The sequence below is a fragment of the Tubulanus polymorphus genome, chromosome 6 (assembly GCF_964204645.1).
Source record: "Tubulanus polymorphus chromosome 6, tnTubPoly1.2, whole genome shotgun sequence".
NCBI lineage: Eukaryota > Metazoa > Nemertea > Palaeonemertea > Tubulaniformes > Tubulanidae > Tubulanus > Tubulanus polymorphus.
Window position 1 is genome coordinate 22,082,262 of NC_134030.1, and position 20,683 is coordinate 22,102,944.

A 20,683-nucleotide genomic window follows, 5' to 3' on the forward strand; every position below is an offset into this window, starting at 1 on the left:
GGATGTTGAAATATGTTTTTACGGCAGTATTTAAGAAATACATATCATCCAACTCGGATATCCCTCATCAAGTCGGACACTTTTTTTTGCGGTTCCAAAAGATCCGACTTGAGCGGAGTCTACTGTATTCAAGAATAAGAGTCAAACTTATACAGGCCTATATGCCACAATTTCATCTTTCATTTTCTGACCTAAATTCTAAAATTCTAGTGAAACTTTCGACGATTTTAAAACATTTTCAAGCGGTGAAAACTCTATATCTTGTACAAAAGAAAATTAGAAAGCTGGACTTTGGACCCCGGGGCTGATATGAAGGTCATACAATTATTGAAGGACGACCAGTGATTTTAACACCTTTCGCTTCCTGCTCAACGCTCGAATATATTGAATGTATCACCGGCGCTGATCATCAAAATCTTATCTTTAACTTCCTCAATTATCAGACCAAGTGGAACTCGATTATTTTCCTTTATTCTGTACTCTGTATCACAATGATGAACACACGTTCGTTCTTGATAATATACACGATTTTATTACAACTTGGAAACTTAAACAGCGCAGAAAAATCTGGAAATAAGACGCATAATTCAAGTAAGTCACTCGAACCAATGATAGCTTTTCTGTTGTGTCGATTTCATAGATTTCTGTCGATGATAATTCATGAACCTGAGGTATTACGCGCGTGACGTCACAGATCGTTTCACCGTCGGTGTTTGAGACTCCCGTACATAGGTCTAGCTATACTAACAAATAGGGGATTTATCAAGGGCCAGTCATGTGAATAAATTACCGAGAAGATGTTGCAGGCCCGTATGCTGCCTTTCTTTGTTGTGGGCAGTTCTCGAGTACTGGCGAGAGGAGGGGAGCGTTTTGTGGGGATTCCCCAAGAAAACTTTGATCATTTAAAGCCATCAGTTTGAATTCATTCTGGCTAATTTATGTATAGCTGTAAACAAACGACTGTGGAGGACGATACGTGATGGGAAATGTAGTCTAAAAATTCGAAACTAGAGATTTTGCTGGGGGGGTCACATTGTGGAAAAAGGACCTCAATAGATTATTCGAAGTTTGTGCGTTTGTTTCATAGACTATTCATATTTATTTATTCGTTTCAGTGATTTATCCGAAGCCTGTTCCCGATGGAAAACCCGATATTAAAACACAAGGACAATCGATTGAATATATTTGTAGAACTAGTGTTAAATATCCTACAGTTATATTCCAACAGAAGAGAAGAGATTCAGAACAATGGGAAACAATTCCAGACGAACTGCTTCGTATAACTAGAAATGTGAAACATATTACTTCTGCTTCACTAGAATTCAAAGCAGATTTCAAACTGCACAATGGAACAACATTTAGATGTCTCGTTCTTAAGGAAGGCCAAACAGATTTTGATTATCTTCAGTTTGATCTAATCGTAGTTCATCGAACTGGTAAGTAACATTTTTAAAATGTGAACCTTCCCAGTCTGGAATCCTGCTACTAAATAAACATCGAATCTATCAAAACAAATTAATATTGAAACACAGCGTCTCTGTTACTTTTAAATTACTTCGCAGTCAATTGCATGAATTTATAGTTTAGCAGCTACGTATCAAAAGTGCGTTTATTGTAGCGTATGACATGTACATTTTAATGCATTCTGGAATTTATAGAAATATCCTAACATTGACGGCCATACGACTCAGCGTGAAATTCATATTTCTGTTTAACGGATATATAGCCGACAGTTTAATTTGTTGTAGCTTCCTCTTTCATATACCCGTCATTTGTTCATCCATTTCTAATCTCCATACAAACATATCTTCTTGTGTCAACTACTAATTCCAAGGTCGCTTGATGAGTTGTTGATTTTAAATTTTGTATATTTGATATCTAAAAACCTGAATTTCTTCATTTAAAAAGTAAATATTTGTCGCCCTCGTCACTTTTGGAATTGGGAATAAGGCTTTTTATTTATGTCTTTTTATTTCAAAAGGGATGTAAAAATAATAAGTATCGGCCGTTCTTGTCACTTTACCAAAAAGGGGTCGATGAGGAACACCATATTTCTTTGCGTGGCCTTAATGCACGCGTCAGTAAACTAACCAAACTAAACCAAACCACAAACAGTCTAAGTTACTTTCTTCATGTAATTGTTTTTCTCATTTCAGATTTGAATCAAATCCCGGCGACTGAAATCAGTAAATCAGGGTCAGTATCTATTTCACTTAGCGCACTACATAAATCATATCATATATGTAAATCATTTCTTTGTTGTCGATGCTTTTTGTGAAATAATCTTGAATTGATATCTCACTCGTCTCATTGGCTTCCGATTAACAGTTCACCTATCATTATTCATCTCATTTTTCACATTTTGCCACAAAAGGTAACAGTACGGGCAATTGCAAAATATGTGACCTCGATATCGCTACCACGAGCCCTGCCTTTTCACATCTGGGCCCAGTTGCACAGTCATGGCTTAAGTCCAAAAGTGGTCTTAAATCTCATGACTGTTCTTAAGTTATTAGATTGATTTTAGAACTAAGTTGGTCTTAGACCAGTCTTAAGTCTGAGCCATGACTATGCAACTGGCCTCTGTTCTGCTGATTTATCTTAATTGTAAATTTCGTCCTTTTCATTCAGAGTTCGTCTGCTTACTGCTGAAAATGTGGCCTCGAAAAACAAGGTCATTATAAATTTAAGTAATAATCCAACAAACTTGTCAAATAAAGTCCCCGGATCCCAGACACAGAGTCGAATTAAACCCACTGAACTGTGAACCTTGATTTAGGATATAAAAGCGAATTGAATTTTATGATATAAACTGAATGATTAATTGATTGATATTTGCAGCTTGTGTTGAGGTTTGATTCTATTCTTGTTTGTTTCTAGTTTATACTCGCGAATTGTCATCCGGTATATTCTACATCCTTCGAGTTTTCCTTTTTTTTCTTTCTCTGACCAAATCGGTTTACAGACTGGACCGGACCACAAACCTGACTGGACCATGATGATAATTTACATCGCTTGTGGAGTTATAGGTTTCCTCCTCGTCATCGTTATCATCGTTGTCATCGTCATTTGCAGGTTTGTACTCAATAATCTCGGGCAGATTTCATATCTAAGATAATCCCCCTATGACGTCATATCAAAACGTGAAATAATTTGATAAATCAGTGACGTTTCCCAAAAAGATGTCTTCATTCGTAAATTTGTATCTACCTATGCGCCGATTACTGGCTGAGTCAATCTCAAATCAGCAGGAATAATTCAATATAATGACCGAAATATCCGAAATCTAAAATCTCTTCACCGCTTAATAACCCATTTTTCAGACGCAGGCGATTGCCAGGTGAAGGTCGTGTGGAGGTTACGACACCGCAGGTACTCGACGTCTATGACGAGTTGTATGATGACATAGATTCTGTTACTGTGACTGACAAACTGCACACCAGCGATCAGAAAGTTACTACAGATCCGTACGTGAATATCGAGACCGGCTACGACAAAGACACAGCTCCGTACATGGATATGGCAGCCGCGAAGGGTAAAGACACAGCTTCATATATAGATATGGAAGCCGGGAAGGGCAAAGACACAACTCCTTATATGGATATGGGACCCGGGATAGAAGAGGATACGTACAGGAGTACGGAAACCGGGAAGGACAAACACACAACTCCTTACACGAATACCGGAGCCGAGAAGGACAAAGATAGACATAGTTACGTGAATACCGAAGCCGGAAAGGCGCGCCATTTGAAGAAAGATACTGATGAACCCGTGAAAGATGATGTTGAACTTTATTCTTACGCTACTGTTCAATATACTCGCAATAGGCGTTAGAGAGCGCCATTGAGCAAACGACTACTGATTATACATATGCAAAACATAAGGCTAGAAACGATTGATTATTTTTCATAATCTGCTGAGCTCAAAAGTTGAATCAGCTGCATGCATACATTATTTCTTTCTAAAAATAACAGACCCGACAGTTTTAGTAATGAACTGACTACATATCTTATTCTAGTTCACAAAAATGTTCGGGCCGACTAGGAGAAACAATTAGGTATGATTCACTAGCCTAAGTTTTAAGTTTTTGATATACACGGCATTTGTAGATTAGACTAAGAAACATCAATCCACTTCAACAATCATTCAAATTCCACTTTTAGCAAAATCCACATGGAGAATGATTCAGTTTACAGGGCAGTATATATTTTATGATATTCAGCTACCAATGGCCTATAGTTCGTAGACTCTTATGAGGAGTTTTAAGTGCCAAATTGACTTGTCAATCATCTTCAGGGGCGGATCCAAGTAAGGCCGAAGCCTCCCCTTATCTCTTTTGCCAAGAAAATATTCTCACAACCCGGATTAGGAATGTAACAAATATAGTAGAAAGTCTTTGTCATTCATTTTGTTCTTGATTTACTCTAGATGCCCCCAGAAAATGATCAATTCCTGATTCCCCTAAAAAGATATATAAAATATAGTACAATATTCGCATTCAATCAGTTTGTTTGTCTTATTCTTTTCTTGATGATTTCTTTTCTTTTTTCCTCTTAACTACTTCGGTCAAACAAGATACATTACACGATGGTAAAAGCTTTCCTAAAATAGATGTGTTTTAAGATTTCATTCAGAAGTATCGACGGATGAGGATTCCGGAATACTGGACGGTCAAACATTCCACATTGTTGGGACAGTGAACTTCAAAGCTCTATTGCCAAATGACCTTCTTGGAGACAGGTTTGACTAGAGGTGTTATCATTTATATCGACTCGTATTCTATTCATCCATTATTAGATCAAGCACATTCTAATGATCTTAACATTTTATCAATATGTTCATTTCAGTTACTTTCACTTTGTCTCACTTTAAACCCTTGTTTTAGTCTCTGGTTTGCAGTTACACATTTTTTCATTTAATCAGACGGTTCACAGATCATTTCGTGCCTCGATATTTACCAACCAATCACTTCGTGCCTCGATATTTACCAACCAATGATATGTAGATGAACCGACCGATGTGTTTTACCAGGTGTTATCATTTATATTGACTCATATTCTATTCATGCACAGCGTTTATCGTTGACTCAATACATTTTCATAGTTCTATTATTCACCCTCTAAGGATTGTATTTTATAGGATACTTCCATTTTTCCACATATTTTCTTCGGGCTGATAGAACATCTTATGTGAAGTTAACAATTGATCGATCAGATTTTTTGACTTTTTAAATGCATCAGAATCGAGGATTAGTTGCTTTGTTTATGGATATTTAGAGTAGTTTCACTTTGTTTTTATTTCATTAAGGTAAAAATCATTTCCTCCTCTTTTCACATCTGGGTTTCGTTTCATGAAAAGTTTTAAGCTTTAGACAGTTAAATATGAATTGTTGTCCTCATTACAAACTTGAAGTAACCAATCATAGCAGCTGAACTTGAGAGATTCAAGTTATTTTTACTCTGTTTTGTAATATTGGACCCTGAGCGAGACTCCTGGTTTTGATGTACACATGTCTTGTATGCAGTGACTATCCATCACTTGGACGTTACCAAAAATACAAATGAAATTGAAATGCTGGTCGAATTTATACTAGGAATAGTTCGTTAACTCATTCGTCGCCTAGGAATCGAATTGACGTTTCGTCTTCGTAGTTCTCAACTTCCGCGACGATTCTAAAATGAGAACTACTAAACCGAAACGTAATTTCGATTCCTAGGTAGTTAAAGAAATACGATCTTATTCCTAGAATTAATTCGGCCATCATATCGCAAACCCCCAATCAGTCGCTTGCCGGCTCTGCCAAGACTGAAGATCCTTTCAGAATCGAATCAATTATACCAAGATAAGATATTTATTTCACTCCAACCATAAGAATGGTACATGGAGGCAAGATTGAATACAAAATATGAAATATAAAAATTTACAAAACATAAACAGAATTTTATACATATATACTTTCAGACGAAGCAAATGGGAAAATAATTCTATAACAAAGTTAAGATCCAATTTTTCAGTAAAACAATTTACAGACAAAGCAAGTACAGAGATTGAATTATATACAGCAAAATATACCACACGTATATACATATACACAATTTACTGGAGGGATTTTTATAAACTTAAACCTAACTCGATAAATTGAGCTATTTGTGGGGTAGGATTCGTTAATATTTCAGAGTTTCTGGATGTACTTAAATGGATGGAATTATCACGCATATCATATAACATTAATGAAATGCAGGTCATCTCCTCTCTGACTACGTTACAGGCGGGGCACAGTCTTTCACTTCTGTATGAGCGTTCGATCGATTATCTACCGGTAACAAATAGGAACCAATTCTGAATTCGAATGAGCTATAACGCGCAAGACGATACTTTCAAATTTTCAGATATTTTCTTGAACATGTGAATTTAAAAATCGATCATGTATAAGTTTGTTAGACTTTTAAGTGCATATCAGAATGGGTTCACTTAGAATGGTTTAGTTTGATAGAATAGTTTTACTTTTCTGATAAACCGTTTTTTTTTTTCATTAAGGAAAAACTCACTTTTTCCTAGACTCACTACACACCAGAGTTTGGTTTACTCCAGACGGTTATATTTGAAATCCATTATGAGTTTGAATTACTGTCCTCATTAAAAACTTAAGTCCTCACCTCATCAAGTTTTCTTCACCTTTTTTTGTGAATCGGACCCTGACCTACTAGTCTCCTAGACTTGATGTATATCTGTCTGCGGTAAAACCAGAACACTTTTAATTTTTGAACACCATTAATTTTCTATTCTTTTTGCATACCGGTAGAGATATTTACATCTTAACAATTGAACACCTCGTCTATAGAATTTCAAAAAAATGCTTGTCGACAAGAGGTTCCCTGTGCAAGAGCGTCGTTGTAAGATGTGTTTAACTGTTTTCTGTATGTGATGATGATCTGAAGTTTGTGTCTATATTTCCAGGTAATGAATGAATCAAGATGAAGAATCTATGGAGGAATCTGCAGCATTTCGTATTGATCTGCGTGATTTTACTGTTTTATCTCATAGCGTACAACAACAGCCCAAAAGCGTTTAGACTTAAGAGAAATACCGGTAAGAAAACGTTAAAGAACATATCGTAGAGTATATATGGAATGTGTATTACATAAGATAAAACTTATCACCAGACTTTGGAAACATCTGGGACAAAATGGTAGTTATTCAACCACTTGAACTGATAAAATTTAATGCTTCGAATTAAAAAACCTACAATCTCTTAAGTGTTTACATTTTACAATGGAAAAGCCTAGACCTGACCTCAATGTCACAGTAATCATAGGAATTCCCCACACAATGTTCTGCAGTAAGTGTATACTGTCTATAACGACTGAATTGTACCAAATATCCACATACATTGATTCTGTAGCCTCTGAATGTATTGAGAAGTACCGTCAGACTGAAAAGGGTTTAAATCGGTACAATTAGTTTGAATATTGACCGTGGCAGCATCTCACAGGCTGTGTCTTAAAATCATGGATAAATGCGTGTGAATATAAGTTTTGAAAAATATCAAACAGATGATTGTTTATTTCTTGTTAAACCTCTTCAAACGGTGACAATTTTCGGAAGACAATTTCCTTAAACAAGGGGCTGTAGTTGCTCTGAAGTCGGTTTAAGGTGAATGAAATTGAGATGTTAATTGGTCAATTTTGAACAATGGCTCTGACAATAGAAAGCTATATATTGCCAGCACCTGATGCAGTTGTACTGGACAGTGTGAATGTATTACCGGGTACAAGAATATTACGTATATTGTGTATCTGATATTTCAGCACCTGATGGAGTTGTACTGGACAGTGTCAATGTACTACCGGGTACAAGAATATTACGTATATTGTGTATTTGATATTTCAGCGCCTGATGGAGTTGTACTGGACAGTGTCAATGTATTACCGGGTACAAGAATATTACGTATATTGTGTATTTGATATTTCAGCGCCTGATGGAGTTGTACTGGACAGTGTCAATGTATTACCGGGTACAAGAATATTACGTATATTGTGTATTTGATATTTCAGCGCCTGATGGAGTTGTACTGGACAGTGTCAATGTATTACCGGGTACAAACATATTACTGTCGCAGGAAGGTAAAACTGTCAGTATTACCTGTAAACAGAGCAGCTCTACAGCGACTGATGTAGAATTCCAGCTACAAGTGTATCATGGAGGCACCTGGACTGCATTACCTACAGCATCAGCACCAGTTTGGGATGTTGTACTTGACGCTGGAAACATCTATAAATGTGTGGCCACTAACTCGGCAGGAATAAAGGGAAGTCACATCTATGAATCAGATGTGATCAGTGAGTATGGTGACAATTTGAACTCTAAGAATCGGCTTGTCACGTGATAATTTATTTCTCCTCTGCAACGGAACCCAATTTCAATGTTGCTGGGATAGGCTGAAAATAAGCCATGATTATAAAATCATCAGGAAAAGTCAAACGTTGACTCTACAAGAACTTATCGTCTTTTCTGAACTGATTGACAGATCTCTGGTACTGACTCGGATGACAATTACTAAACCAGTAGCCTTCATACATTTACTGTTCATTGTCGGTTGTCTGACAATACATGTATTTTTTGTGCCAAATTCCAACGCTCTTATTCTCTGTGGAAACAAGTCAGCATATCCTTTCATTCAGCACTTATCAAATAATGCTGGGTAAATAGAATAAAAGTTTCCTGTGCACTTGGTATTTTTTGTATATATTTTGTATTGTAGGTATAAAAATAAATGAAAACCCGTGTAAACTGCATGAATTCAAACCATCACTAGCTTGTACTTGTAAAGCCACTAGCAAGATCGGTAATTCAAACATGGCGGTAAAATGGTATGCTGATGGATTTACTGAAGGATCAACGGATATTGATCAGATCCCCGATCAAGGCGTGAATACTCCGGTGAAAGATGGAGTTATCAACAGGAATCAGATGCGGTTTAATTTAATGCTGTACGCAATATTGATTCAATGTCGGTTATGGAAGTATAATGGGATAGAGCTACCGAAACTAACACTTCAAGAACAAATACTACACCAAACTCCAATGAACGTTACGTGTAAGTTGGAGAATATTTCCATGAGAGATTTTTCATACGATATCAGAGTGACAATAATGCATGTTACATCGTTTATTCTATTGGTAACTGCCCATAGTTTGAGATTTAAGAGTTACTATTTCATAACGACTGGTGATCGTGCCTATGACATGTTTTCAAATTCTTTCGTTTTAATATTTGGTCCAAAGAAGGTATTTCAAATACTTAAGCGAATTGTTAATAATAACATTAAAAGGACTAGAATATGATTGTGCATGTATTTGCTTTTGAAATCGAACCTACTAGAAAACGATTTCTTTCACCTTCTATGATTAGGGCCTAGGCTTAAGATTTTGAGCCCACATGGAAAAATTGCAGCGAAATCGGTTAAAATGTTGACATAAAAAGTTCGTTTCTGTAACAATTGTCGTCTTCGGGTATTCTCGTGGCTATATCAGGGATTTCTAATTTGTAATATGGGACAAAGCTTCTTGAACCGGGACCATAGGATCACGTACAACTCACCAGAATAAAGGATTCTTTTCATGAGTGCGATAGATACGCCACCTATCGTTGATATGTATTGTTGCAAAAACAAATAAACTATATTACAATATAATTATGTCGGGAGTTACACCGTTATATTTCCGTCGATTCAAATTTCGACGCCCTTGATAAACACACATTCCTCGGAGCGAAAGTAATATTTTACCATGTTTTATGGACGGACGTTTCCTCACGTAAATCAACGATTTTGCACCGATCAGTGAAATTGAAGTGGACAAACATGATATCATCCAAAAATGTATTTGCATCTTTATCTTTCAGATTTTCCCGATGAAATTCAAACACCAGATACTTTCACCGGAGAACCTGACATTAGAAATGAAGGAGATGTTGTAGAATATACTTGTAGAACAGTGATAGGAAGGCCCGATCCTACAGTGATATACCAGCAGAAGAGAAGAGGTTCTGAACAATGGGAGCCAATTCCTGATCCACAACCTCGTAAAGTACCTCTCAAAATGGGTTTAAAAGGTTTTGACACGACGTACAAGTTCAATGCTGATTTCAAACTGCACAATGGAACGTCATTTCGATGTGCTGTAAAGGAGAACCTTACATTTCCAGAACCTCAGCAATTTAATCCAATCATTGTTCATTGTAAGTAACAGTTTCTTTTCGAATTCGAGAAATAAATAATTTTCCCTGCAACAATACAGACCCCAGTGGTAGTACAGACCTATTCGCCATTAGCATGTCACAATGTAACCATGCTAAGTAGGAACGTGGCAGAGTCTCGCGATGTCATCAGGTTCAAATCCCTGCCGAGGGAGGAACGTGGCAGAGTCTCACGATGTCATCAGGTTCGAATCCCTGCTGAGAGAAGATGGGTCTACTATGACAGGGCTTAAGAACTGTGCTAGGTCAGATATTACTTTTACTAATGTTTTGTTTGTTTTTCGATCAGATTTTGCTGCACCAGTTTACAAGAAATCGAGTGAAAATAAAACACACGCAGCGTATATTGTAACAGTTAATAGTAACCCATTGACTCAGCAAGTTACATGTGACCCTCCAGCTGTCGTTCAAAAACTATCAAACTCTCAGTGGAATATAACGATACCTATCGTAAACAGTACCACAACTGACTATAGAGGGCGGTGTTTGACTGACGGTATTAATGAAAGGGTTATTGATGTCGCTGGTTATCATCACGCCGGTCCAACTGATGAACCAGGTAAGATTCCGGGTCACGACTGGATGAATTTTACATGAATTTGAAGATTCAAATGATTCAATTCCATGACATTATAAAACTCGAGGCCATCATCTCTTAACTCGAAATCATTTCTACACAATCAAACAATTTACTTATGAAAAGTCGTTATTTTTCTAAATTGTCACAAAACCTATTAATATATTTCAAAGTCTCAATTTACTAAGTCATTTGTCATTATTATTGGGTCTCATTTTACTAGGTGTAAGTCGTCATTCATTTAAAGCGTCACATACATACATATTACAAAAAAATAATTTTTGTATTTTACCTAAAGTGTAAATCATTTAGATTAGTCAGCACAGCGGAGGAGTCTCGTGACGTCATCAGATTTAAATCCGTGTGCGATGACGTAATTCTCTGTGTCGTCAGAATTGAGCGTTTTCTATTATTATCTGTGAATTTATCACATTCAAATATTACACAATGATTTAGCATCTTTAACTTTCTATCTTGAGGCTGTTTGACCCAATCAAGGAACAATTAATTTTCTCCCATTTTAAAAACAACTTATTTACTTTATTCAGAGACTATTTGAGCTTTGAAATTAAGGAACAATTAATTTTTGTTTGACCTAGTTAATTATTCAATTCAATTGCTGTTACTTTTATCAATAGTAACAATGGAACTATTTCTAGCTTTATATAATTCAATTCAATCGCATCACCGATTAATTTGAATTTCCGTTTCAGATGCAGGAAATGGAGGCAGAGTGTTTGGTGCTGTAATCGGTATACTGATATTACTGATTCTGATAATACTGTTTATACTGTGGCGTCGTGGCTGCTGTAAGTTTTACCTAAAACCATCATTAAATCTTTAAAAAAAATAAACAAACTGCAGAATGAAATACTGTATTAGGTGTAGAAAACCTAATGATGAACTTTGTAGATGTGGAAATTGTAAGTTCTGTAATAATTCATTTACATAAAGCTTAAAATTGAAAAATTGTGCATAAGGCTTGAGGGATTCGAGGGTTCCCCAGGTGGCCAGATACAGTGGTTGCTCCTCAATTATCAGTCCACATTTTTAATCTCGGGACCCTAGTTGCACAGTTTTATTCCAAAAGTGGTCGTAAACTATTCTACTGGTCTTAAGTTGTTAGATTTGCTATTGGACCAAAATGAGCTTAGACTGGTTTAAGCTCAACTAGACATATTGGCCACAGAACTAAAACTGTCTTAAACTGGTCTTGAATACAAGCCATCATGGTGCACATTAGCCCTATTACAAAATATTTAGTTCATTGTCAATCAAAATGTTGCGATCGTAGATTATCATAATATACAGAATGCTAGAAATCTAAAAATAGTGTACACAGCTGGAGGGATCCGAGCCAGATACAGTTCTTGATTACTTGCCTACGTAGGTTCTCCATTTTCTCGTTGGGAAGTATCGTTACGTTGTTCGGTGACGATAGTGATAAATTATCACATATGCCTACCGGGTATCGGTAATGAAAACTTGCGCCCGGTTCCTTGTCCCAGTTACCATTTATTGCGAACTAGAAGAAATTCTGTAAATCCGTGATTCCGAAATAGTACCGGTTTAAACTCAAGAAAATTACGCGGTATCATTGGTTCAATTATCTCATAGCATTAGTATCCATGACTATCTTTAGTGGGTGGCTCCAACAATATCCAAATCACACTGTTTCTTTATTGGGTTGATTTGTCAGGTGAATGTGCATCATGTAGACAAACAGTATTTCTGTTCTCTAATTTACAGTACCGTGTTTGGTTCCGAAACCTGAAGATGCGATTGCATTGTTGCGTTGGACAAGTGAAACCTGGTATGAAAAAGGTAAGATTCTCTCACATGATTTACTGCACATATTCTCAGATATCGGTTTGATAATTTTAGGTGTTGTTTTCTCTTTGTAGATCATGAGTATTGGGTGAAAACACGTGAACAACTTCAGCCAGGTATTTATAGAATTATTAACCCTTTATTTCTATAACATATAGAATATCTCGCATGAATACAGTTCATAGTTTTAGAAATTATCCACTAATCATCTGAATGATATACAACTGATTTTGCTTCATTATCAAAACCGTAATTATCAATTTAAGTTTATGGTTAACAACGTAATTTTTGACTATTTTATCGTATGTTTTTGGTAGATGTTTAATGCAATTAACTGACAATTATTTCTATCTGTGAAGCACATTTATAATAATGGCCTCTTATATTAACTCACTGGATACAATGGAAACACGTTTACGCAATGAAATAAACCAAATAATTTGGACCAAGAAACTTTTAGATTTTTCAGAAACTATTCCATATTCACGTACTAAATCCTGGACTTCACTTGTAGCAAGTGAGGATCCACCAGGTGCAAGGAGGCAATTCCTTGCTATTTTTAGGGACTGAACTTTTCGTGAGAAATAAGAAAAAGCATGTGAAATCCCTGATAATGTGTTTGCCTAAGCGTTGTTGTCGTCGTTAACCGGCACTTTTTTCGGCAGTCCTCCAGTTCATGGTGTTTCATCGATCGTTCATTGATGTGTTTGGTTGAATGACTGGACTGGTTCCGGGTCACATGTACTCTGATCGTGCCTAGAAAACGTATCCACGCATCTAATTTTAAACAATTTTCTGCGGAAGAACGCCCACTAATTTGTGCACCCCTCCCTGAAATCCTGGATCTGCAGCTGTTCTGCGGCAATAGAGGATTCCCATTGAAAATCAACTATACGCGAGAAACGTTTTTAGATGTCGTCTTTTTTCATGTTTATCTGTAGCTAATATTTGTGTTGTTTGTTTAACAGTTAAAACTGAAGACTTTGAGGTCATTGAAAAGTCATTCAGTCCAGGTATATTATTCATTGTGATTTCATTTCAATAAAACAATATAAACTCACATGATTCATCGATAAATCAACTACCTGTTTGTTAACATCGATGAATTCATTTAGAAAATTAATTTGTTGTCAATTTTTCTTTCTAGAAATTTTCAGAATAATTAAAGATGTTTACGGAACTGAGAATGATTGGGAGTTAACGAGAGATAAGGATAAACAAGGTAAGAGGAGTGAGTGGTAAGAGTAGTGAGTGGTAAGAGTAGTGAGTGGTAAGAGTAGTGAGTGGTAAGAGTAGTGACGACTCAGTTGCCGGAGGAAGAGCAGAACCGACTGATTGGTGCCCTGCATGTCTCTCTAAATATGACACTTCTGCCTCCTATCTTCATCCAGCAGTAATTCAAACTGTTTGATGCACAGTTTATTGGACTATTGAACAAATAATTTCTATAATTCATTTCAGCAATAGCTATCAGAGAATTCCTGTTTGGACAGTTATCAAGTGATCAAAGTAAGTAATCGTTTACCTATAGTTTGTTTTAAGTTTATGTACGCATGTGATGTATGTAAACATGCGCATGTGAGTTATGTGAACATGCACATGTGATTAATGTGTGCATTGACATTTGATTGATACATAGTAAGTTGTGAGTTGGGTAAACATGTTCATGTAAGTTAACATGCACATGTGATTAGTTTACGTGTTTTAAGTTAACACAAGTTTCATCAATGTTTATATTTTCAGGTGTGTTAGATTTGGTGAAAGAAATCCTAAGTAAGTTTACGAAACGACTCAATATTTCCTCTTCAACTCGAATCATCGATTCAAATGTGTTTGTTATTATCTGTTGACAGGAAAATACGTGAGAATAAACAATTTAAAAACGAAACTATCAAATGAGATCGGTAAGATTTGATTGTATACAGTTATTGGTGTATGAGTTTATTGATTATTATTCTACTGTCAACACATTTTGTAAATGTATTACAGATACATTACTGAACAAGAAGAGGTCAATAGATGGCGCTGATGTAGTTTACAATAGAGATGAAGGTACATGATTATTTAGTGTTCAAATGAAATATTCAGCTTTGCTGATAGAAATGTAGCGAATTCTATTCAACATGGCCGCATGGCAGCCACTGAGAATAATCTATAAACCTGATAGAAGCGACCAGTTGGGAATTTGTTATAATTCAGTGTGTTATTTCGTGAAATGGAAAGTTACTCTAAATTTCTTTGCCTAAATTCGTACCGTTTTGGTCAAATTGGATGCATCAAAATTTGTGATGGAAATTTCATCTTAAAAATGTCAGACTAGAGCTTCAGAAATACTCAAGTTACAACAAAATAATCAAATTTACAATTGTTATTTAAGAAATAAGATGTGATATAAACTAGGGGTAATGATACAGCATGAAACAGAATTTCAATTAAACTAATTTCAAATCTATTTTTTCCGTGTTTCAGATGAAGTTCATGTTAGTTTTATGACGCAATCTAATGAAGAGAAAAAACCCCTGACAGACAAAGAGAAACAGTTCATCAGAGATGGTCAGTAAAACTATGAATTCTATCTGAGTTCCAGTTTGATGTCGGGTTCACTACACAGTTACAGAGAGTCTTAAAAAGTGTTAAAAAAACTTACTGACGAAAATTTCCAACTTTTTGAAAAAATGTCTTCCGCATTTTTCAAGATTTATACAGATGTCTGTTAGTAATGATTAGTCATGTAGTGAACAGGGTTCAGTGATTCACTGTGTCACCAATATTTAGGAGTTATCTGTATTTATGGATTTGTTCACCCAGTCCTGAGAATGGTCGGTTCGCGGAGCTCCGTATACTGCCTATACTAAAGGGGTCGCGTTAGCGATATACCACTGACAAGGTTTTCAGTGAATGGATTTGCAAAATGAAATGAGTGCCAAAAGAGCAACTGCTCTGTGTGAATCACATTCAGCTATTTTTTCGCAGGCTTCAAATCCCCAGTAAACGGTTATAATGAATTTCTATATTTTCAGTTGCTTCAGCAGTTGAATCTATTGATGCTTTCTTTGCTAAAATGTCCGGTAGGTTCAATAAATCATTTCAGTAAAAATACTGTGGAGTTTGTTGTGGAATCATTGAATAATTGATTGTGTTTATTTTTACTGTAGATGCTGAATTATGTGAACGAGGAATATTCAACATTAAACGTAGGTTTTAATTCTCATTTTATCCTCAACTGTTTATAAATACATGTGCTCTATAATCTACCGTACATGTACATGTGAGTTCTCTATACATGTACATGTTAGTTCTCTGTACATGTACATGTACAATACTGAAGTATTCGTAAGTTCTGTGGTTAATACTTTTTCTTTATATTTCAGCTACTGATGAAATTGCTGGTAAGTGATAATATTCACTACGATGTTTAAACTGGTGCTAAGTCTGTTAATTGAAATATAGTTGTATCTATTTATAGATATGTTTGTAAAAGAAACACTTCAAACAGAAGTTAAACAACAGAATGGTGAGTGTTCAGTTAATCTAGGAATCTATCAGGAAGGGGCTTACAACTATAAACTGATTACATATTAAACATATTTTGTCTAATTACAGAAAACCTCGTCACACAAATAGAAAACCAGAAAGTAACTGATGAAACAAGGACAGGTTTGTTACATTATAATCGAAAATTTATTCAGATTTTTTTGATCTTCTGAAAACATGTACAGTAGATACAATTTTACACCGCAATAGTAAAAACATGTAGTAGAAACTATTATTTATGGTTGGTTTTACAGAAATGGAAGTGGCCGATCGGAAGCGTTTTGTGAACAAAGATATTTGTGGTAAGACTGAAAATGTTGTTCTTTCATTATTTTTCACGATAATTACAAATCGTTTCGTTAATGAGAAATCCAAGGTACAATAAAGCCAGCTGGACCCGGTGATGTGGAACAATTGGTAACTTTGTCGAAATTCATCTGCTGTGTGGGAAATTTAAGGTTTTATAAAACCCAGATGTATTTATATGAAATTCTAGTTAGAACTGATCTACCAGATCAGTTCAAACTAGAATTTCATGAATTTCATGTGTTGTAATTTCATTAGAATAACATGAATATTGACCAGACTTGTCAATATTCATGTTATTCTATTCATGTATTCATTTGTAGAATCAGTTTTATTGGGTTCAAGTTTGCAGAAATTAGAAGAGAACAAACATTCGACAGAACTAGATAAAAGTAAGTGTAAACTTTCTTTGTCTCTAGAACTAAATTTACAGAGTATTTGATGACCATGAATTGAAGATGAAATTTATCGATGTCATCAGATTATCAGAGGCATCTGATTCAGAGCCGAGTTTTAAGTGGTGTTAAACTAAGAATGTTGCTAGGTGACAGTTTGTATCGATATGAATAATATTCAGACTGAGTTCATCGTAGATGATTAAAATCAGTTGTGTTTAAACGCCAAAAAGTTACCCAGTATCGTCAGTACAAAATCAATCATAGTTTGAAGAAACCGTGTTTTGATTGTCATGCATGTATCAAATGGGGTGGCTCCGAAAATATCCAAATCATGTCATCATAAGAGGCTAGCCGAGGGTGATTTCTGTCAAAATGCTCCATTTTGGGAAATTATTTTTTCATTAGTTTATTTCATTGTTCAACTATATTTTTAGGTATTTATGAAATAAGTCGAGATGTTTTAGGTAAGAACTAAATAATAGTAACAAACTATAAATACCGAGGTCTAGGGTCGAAAGCAGACGTTTTAAAAGAAATTATCAGCTGACAAATTTCAAATTACATTTTCTAGGAGTTTCTCGTTTCTTTCTGATTAGCCAGAAACTTGTTAGGTTGAATTTCATTCAGAAATTTGAATAGATTTGAATAGAAGTCTCGATGTCACCGGAAGCGAATGCCGTGTTGTAATCATGAATTATGTTCTTTTATTCAGAAATTAAATTGAAAATCGCAGTTTTTAAATCTATCAGAGGTAAGAGGTTTATGTATGGATTGCATCACAATCAGCAGGGTTTATTCCATCATTTTCCAAGATTCAACCTGAGCTCAATTTTTTCCTGGAACTCAATTTCTCATTTTTTTCATGATGATACATAGGCCTATTTACAAATATTTCTTAAAATTGCTCAATTTGTTTTCTGAGAACTCAATTTCAGTTCTGATGAAATTTTCCTAGTAATTTATCTTGACGAATCACTTTTAGAATTGTACGCTGGACGAGCTGAAAGATTTCAGAAAGAACTCAAAGAGAAACTGAAACAAGAGGAAAATAAAGAGAGAAAAAACGAGGAGGAATTGAACAGAATAATTCACAGTTCAGTTTGTCAGGCGTTTAAATATATCACTGATATGAATGAAAGTAAATATCGATTTTATATCTCAAAGTATAATGCACTTAACATGTCGCATATTATATGTAAATGAATGCACATGTCACATGTTCATGTAAATGAATGCACGTCATGTAACATGGTTCAAACATCTTTGATACATTTCAGAAACTCTGGTGGATAGTAATGTTGTACGATATGGAGGTTTGTATATAATTTACATGGTTCAATCACAAACCAGTTTTTAGCCCACTTGGGACTTTAGTCCCAGCGGACTATTGCGTTCACTTTTCGTCCGTCGTCCGTCCGTAGACGGAATCCAGTTATTTTGGGATGTTTTGAAGACGCTTCAAGGTAACGTCTTGATATTTGGGTTACACATGTATCTACCCTAGACACATCTTCAGCCCAAAAACTGGCCCTGTCAGATTCAAGATGGCCGGCTGGCAGCCATTGTTGTTCGCCAAAATTAGCACTTTTTACTTTTTGAGGGTAATTTTGAAGACGCTTTGATCAATTACATTGATCTTTCGGATATATGTGAATCCCCCGAGGGCCCATCAGCAAAAATTGGGTCGATCGGACTCAAGATGGCCGTCCTATGACCTTTTTTGTGCCCAAAATGTCAATTTTGGCCGGAATTCTGGGTCCTTTAGCTTCCTACTTGTTTGCCATTTCTCATTGCAATTTGTGATGGGTATTCTTTGGAAAGGGATGTTTTATACCTGAGATAGGTATTTTTGATCTGCCAATTATGACGCAATTGGCGGCCATCTTGGTGTCATCAGTACTCATTCGTAGGTGGGAAAAAGTTTTTCCACATTAAATTGATACCTTAGCATATTGTGTTACTATATTCAATTGGAAAGTTGTAGCCCATAACGTGTTCTATGATTTTGGTGAGTTTCAAGGTCATTGGTTTTTGTATGTGGCCACCAGGGGGCGTTGAATAATACAATAACTTAGTATCGCTATATTTTATTTGTACCGATGCATATTTTGTTACCACAATCAATTGGAAAGTTGTAGCTTATGACATCATCTATGATTGTGGTGAGTTTTAAGGACATTATATATATAGTCACCAGGGGGCGTTGAATAGTAGAATAACTTAGTGTTTCCTTATAAGATTGGTACCTAGGCATATTTTGTTACCATGACCAATCGCAAAGTTGTAGTTCATGACATGTTCTATGATTGTGGTGAGTTTCAAGGTCATTGGGTTTTGCATATGGTCACCAGGGGGCGTTGAATAGTAGAATAGCTTAGTATTTCCTTATTATATTGGTGCCTAGACATATTTTGTTAGCATGATCAATTGCAAAGTTGTAGTTCATGACATAGATCATTGGGTTTTGCATATGGTCACCCGGGGCCGTTGAATAGTAGTCAGAATAACTTAGTATTTCCATATTAAATTGGTAACGAGGCATATTTTGTTTTCACAATCAATTACAAAATCGTAGATGCTGACATGTTCTATGATTGTGGTGGGTTTTAAGGTCATTGGTTTTTGTATATGGTCACCAGGGGGCGTTGAATATTGAAATTGTTAGATTGTTGAGCATTTGACACCACTTCCCAAGTAGGCATGGTGTCCCTGGACCCCTAGTTATCATGAATAATCTGTTTGATTTTCTATCTATTTATATTCCAGTGAGTCCAGAAGAGATAAGTGAGTTCTGATTGATATTTATAAATATTCTCAGTACAGTAGACTGCGCACTTGTCTTTGATTTCATGTTGTAATTCGTCATATTTACCTTTTTATAAGTTGCAGTGATTTTCTATATTGATAGATTCTAAACTTCGTGAATTAGCCGATAAAGAGTTTAAAGACAGAACAGGTACTGTACATATTACAAAGTGTGAAGACTCTTGAATGGATTGTTTTGATATCGGTTACCCTAGATCCGAGTGTCGTACATAGAAAGCAAGCTAACCAGTAGACCATAGACGTATAAACTAGTCTAGTTTATACGTCCATGAGTAGACCAATAGAACTAGTCCACTGGTTAATGTTTATACAGCTTGTCCTATATGCGGAACGCTGTGACCTTTTTTGAGCCCAAAAAGTTCATTTTCGCCCTGCATTCCGAGACCTGTAGCTTCCGAATGGTTTGCCATTTTTCATTGAAATTCGTTATGGATATTTTTAGAAGGGCTCTTAAACATATCAGATGGGCTGACGTTGAATAATGGAATTTAGTAATGTTTTAAATCTTATTGATGTTTATAATCAATGTTTATTACAGTCGGTAGATTTAAGGGAATAAAGACACCTGAAGAGATAGTGACTGTAACGCTGAATATACCGACACAACTCCGCACTGGTAAGTGACTACACTGAAACTGTATGTTGGAATTGGAATTCAATACAGTAAACTTAAAATTAGTCGAGAATCAGGAAAATCGGTTTATCACAAACTTAAGGAATCTTTATTTGAATTTAATCTAATTTGTAGACTTGTATTCAGCTGGACGAGATCCAGTTATTCTGCCGGATCGAGCAGGTATTGTATAAGTCCGTAAAAAACTTAAGATAACCAGTTTAATTCCATTCCATAATCATGCCGTTATCAAACGCCAACATATTTCAGGGAATAAATCCCGCAAATCTAAATTCAGTGGAAATACCATTCTTTATAATGCCTTGTACTTCATCGGTCCC

The 20,683-nt window shown here is 35.7% G+C and overlaps 1 protein-coding gene across 3 annotated transcripts in view; it reads left to right on the forward strand.

Moving 5' to 3' along the window:
* The first annotated feature begins 5,074 nt into the window (after nucleotides 1–5,074).
* LOC141907883 (uncharacterized) overlaps nucleotides 5,075–20,683 on the forward strand; it is a 38,252-nt gene continuing 22,643 nt past the window's right edge. The window contains exons 1-31 of one of the 3 annotated variants that reach the window (XM_074797641.1): nucleotides 5,075–5,307; nucleotides 6,958–7,089; nucleotides 8,055–8,339; nucleotides 8,762–9,097; nucleotides 9,905–10,240; nucleotides 10,548–10,817; nucleotides 11,549–11,644; nucleotides 12,585–12,659; nucleotides 12,740–12,781; nucleotides 13,634–13,678; nucleotides 13,813–13,887; nucleotides 14,127–14,174; nucleotides 14,409–14,438; nucleotides 14,519–14,569; nucleotides 14,655–14,717; nucleotides 15,135–15,218; nucleotides 15,686–15,733; nucleotides 15,821–15,859; nucleotides 16,037–16,054; nucleotides 16,132–16,179; nucleotides 16,269–16,322; nucleotides 16,454–16,501; nucleotides 16,829–16,897; nucleotides 17,338–17,367; nucleotides 17,616–17,654; nucleotides 17,886–18,041; nucleotides 18,181–18,216; nucleotides 19,670–19,687; nucleotides 19,812–19,859; nucleotides 20,268–20,345; nucleotides 20,478–20,525. In XM_074797641.1, the coding sequence (XP_074653742.1) occupies nucleotides 6,975–7,089; nucleotides 8,055–8,339; nucleotides 8,762–9,097; nucleotides 9,905–10,240; nucleotides 10,548–10,817; nucleotides 11,549–11,644; nucleotides 12,585–12,659; nucleotides 12,740–12,781; nucleotides 13,634–13,678; nucleotides 13,813–13,887; nucleotides 14,127–14,174; nucleotides 14,409–14,438; nucleotides 14,519–14,569; nucleotides 14,655–14,717; nucleotides 15,135–15,218; nucleotides 15,686–15,733; nucleotides 15,821–15,859; nucleotides 16,037–16,054; nucleotides 16,132–16,179; nucleotides 16,269–16,322; nucleotides 16,454–16,501; nucleotides 16,829–16,897; nucleotides 17,338–17,367; nucleotides 17,616–17,654; nucleotides 17,886–18,041; nucleotides 18,181–18,216; nucleotides 19,670–19,687; nucleotides 19,812–19,859; nucleotides 20,268–20,345; nucleotides 20,478–20,525 (2,728 nt within the window). In that variant the 5' untranslated portion in view covers nucleotides 5,075–5,307; nucleotides 6,958–6,974. The remainder of the gene's footprint in view (nucleotides 5,308–6,957; nucleotides 7,090–8,054; nucleotides 8,340–8,761; nucleotides 9,098–9,904; nucleotides 10,241–10,547; nucleotides 10,818–11,548; nucleotides 11,645–12,584; nucleotides 12,660–12,739; nucleotides 12,782–13,633; nucleotides 13,679–13,812; nucleotides 13,888–14,126; nucleotides 14,175–14,408; nucleotides 14,439–14,518; nucleotides 14,570–14,654; nucleotides 14,718–15,134; nucleotides 15,219–15,685; nucleotides 15,734–15,820; nucleotides 15,860–16,036; nucleotides 16,055–16,131; nucleotides 16,180–16,268; nucleotides 16,323–16,453; nucleotides 16,502–16,828; nucleotides 16,898–17,337; nucleotides 17,368–17,615; nucleotides 17,655–17,885; nucleotides 18,042–18,180; nucleotides 18,217–19,669; nucleotides 19,688–19,811; nucleotides 19,860–20,267; nucleotides 20,346–20,477; nucleotides 20,526–20,683) is intronic. The other 2 variants (XM_074797642.1, XM_074797643.1) reach the window with 2 other exon arrangements.